Source organism: Plectropomus leopardus, unplaced genomic scaffold (genome assembly GCF_008729295.1).
Source record: "Plectropomus leopardus isolate mb unplaced genomic scaffold, YSFRI_Pleo_2.0 unplaced_scaffold359, whole genome shotgun sequence".
Taxonomy (NCBI): Eukaryota; Metazoa; Chordata; class Actinopteri; order Perciformes; family Serranidae; genus Plectropomus; species Plectropomus leopardus.
Window position 1 is genome coordinate 1 of NW_024639243.1, and position 2970 is coordinate 2970.

General features: G+C 40.9%; 1 protein-coding gene across 1 annotated transcript; it reads right to left on the minus strand.

The window, feature by feature from the left end:
- Positions 1-217: 217 nt before the first annotated feature.
- On the minus strand, positions 218-2786 carry LOC121938846 (ATP-binding cassette sub-family C member 10-like; the record flags this gene model as incomplete). Its single annotated transcript, XM_042481997.1, has 3 exons — positions 218-561; positions 1576-1768; positions 2648-2786. Coding segments are annotated over 3 exons (676 nt in total), but the record flags the coding sequence as incomplete, so codon positions are not given.
- Between the last annotated feature and the right edge of the window lie 184 nt (positions 2787-2970).

Below are 2970 nucleotides of genomic sequence, written 5' to 3' on the forward strand. Positions count from 1 at the left end.
CATTATACACGTAAGAAATCCTTAGAAGAAAAATACAAACAGATGAAAACAAACAAACAAAAGACTAAAAAAATGTAAAAATAAATAAAAAAGAAAAACATTTTCCTACATAGTATATTGATGTACACTTGAAATTTCTACAAAAATATTGTTAAAAAATATATATATCGATCTCAGTACCTACGAGACTCTAAAAAGGTCTGTTGCTGCGTCTCACCTGGCAGAGGCGCCGCTGGCCCGGATGGTCCCGAGCCCCGTCAGCGTCTCAGAGAAGTGCGAGTAGACGGGCGACAGCGTGATGCTGCACAGGCGCTTCAGCTCTCGAGACGTGTGTCGGTAGAACTGCTGCGTGCGGTGGTAGACCAGCGCCAGCGGCAGCAGCAGCACCAGGACCCAGGGGAGGCCGCAGCTGATCACCACCAGCATGCCCAGCAGGCCGAACACGTTGGCCAGCAGGATATTCAGGATGAACGGCAGGCTGTCGTCCACGGTGTAAAGGTCCGAGGAGAAACGGTTGAGGATGCGACCCATCGGGGTCGTGTCGAAGAAGGTCACAGTGGCCTGAGGAGAGGATGTAAACAGGAAGTTAGAATTATTTAACCTTTAATTAACCCAAGTGGTTCAGATTAAATAAAATATTTCTTAAAATCCATCTTAAAGCGGCTCTTATCAATATTTTTATTTTAATAATAGACCACTTGACTACTGGTGTGTAAATATCATAACTCGTATTATTATCGTTTTATTGCAAAGGCAACTTAACAACATATGACCCCAAAAAAAGCACTAATTATGATAAATTCCAAAAAAAAAGGTTTTTTTTAAAAAAAAGAAAATGATGTGGAAAAAGTGTAGAAAACTAAAGAAAGAAACAAATATGAGAAAATTATCAAAAAGAAAAAAAATGTCCAGAAACTATATGTTTGATTACTAGAATTAAGTATTTAAAAAATGAAATGTGTAACAGAGTACACAGAATATATTATGTACAGAATATATAATATAATTTTAAACACTTATTTTCATTTTCTTGTTTGGTTTTATTTTTACTGATTTTCAGGTGATTTTCTTGTAAATTTTCAGTATTCTTTTGCCAATTTTTTGGGTGATATCTTCTCAAGTTACTCACTGTCTTCCTTTCATGTTTCTGACATAAATCAAGCTAATTTGCTGAGATTTCAAAGGGTTAATCAAGTCGTAAATCAGTACTAACTCTCCACAAATCCACAACTTTCTCAATGCATAATTTGTACAGATTTTACAAAATGAGATATAATTAACAGTTGATCTTCAGATGTGTATTTTATCTTTGGACAGAGCCAGCCTGGTTGTTTTTCCATGTTTCCAGCATTAATGCTGAACTTGGATAACTGTTTTCCTGCAGAAGGCTTCAGATCGAACAAAGTAACAGGATTTGATTTTAATTCTTGTCAAAAAAAGGCAAATGTCAAACGATAATGTCAAACAAGTTTTATACCGATATCCTTTCAGTCTGCAGCCTGGAGCTGCCAAAAAAAACAAACGCTCAGTCTGCTCGGCTCGGCCCTGAGGAGCACCGACGGTCATATGACGCACCTTAAGGACCCGGTCCAGGAGTCTGTTGTGGATGGTGGTGGCGGCGCAGATGGCTCCGTAGGCAAAGAGGAAGGATCGGAGGGCGGTGAAGACGGTGTTGGCCACAGCTAAGGAGCCGTACACCGTCAGGTAAAACTGGACATCAGAGCTCAGGTTCCCTGAAGTGAATGTTTGCACTGAGGACAGAGGAGACCTGGAGGGCAGACGTGAATTAAGATTTCACTGAAACAGTGACAGACAGACTTTCAAAGAGCAGAGAAACAACATTATTCTGACACTAAATAACAAAGAAGACACCACAGTATTTTGCATTTTGTGTGGATGTATTTCTGTTTGTGTGTGCGTGTGCGTGTGCGTGTGTGTGTGTGTGTGTGTGTGTGTGTGTGTGTGTACTTATGGATGCATTTTGCATTTTTAAAAGTCTTCTGTGGACAGGTGATGCAAATTGCTACAAAAATAAAACACAGTGTTCTGGTTCTTGTGCATAAACGAACAAATTTTAATGCTATTCTGATGTTAATGTCACACTAACTAAGTAACTAAGCCTGCACTAGCGCGGACACGTCCCACAGCCCGCTCCAGAGCCTAAATGTGCGACAACCCGCTCCAGCGTGGACATGTCCAACAGCCAGCTCCAGTGTGGACATGTCCGACAACCCGCTCTAGCGTGGACATGTCCGTCAGCCCGCTCCAGCGTGGACATGTCCGACAGCCCGCTCCAGCGTGGACATGTCCGACAGCCCGCTCCAGCGTGGACATGTCCGACAGCCCGCTCCAGCGTGGACATGTCCAACAGCCTGCTCTAGCACGTAAATGTGCAACAGCCTGCTCCAGCACACGGCATGTCCAACAGCCCACTCCAGTGCGCAGACATGTCCGACAGCCCGCTCCAGTGCCAAAATGTGTGAAATATATATACATATACATATATAAAGAAAGAGATATCTAACAGTTGTGTATATGCTATTATTGTATTATTGATTGATTGTATGTTTAAATCTGTAATTGTCTTAAAATAATAATAAACATATTTGTTTAGAAATTAAAAAAATGTATTGATTGGCCAACTCACATTAACCCTGCAGGTGAGAAGAGGAGCAGGTGAGGTGAGCTGAAGGCACCTGAGGAGGAACCGTTTGTTCTGTTGGATCCGTTGTTTTTCAGCTCTGAGATCCAGTGAGACAGCCACCAGTCAGAGACGTTCTTAGACGCTAAAAAGCAAATAAACAAAAAACCCACAGCAGTTTATTGTTAAAAATGTTGATTTAAAACAAGAAAAATGTTAATTTTTCTACTTTTTGTGAAGTCTGATAACAAAACTAAAGTTTAAACAATGTCTACCTCCAAGATGTAGTAGAGTAGAAATATAAAGTAGCATAAAACTGAACACTGGAT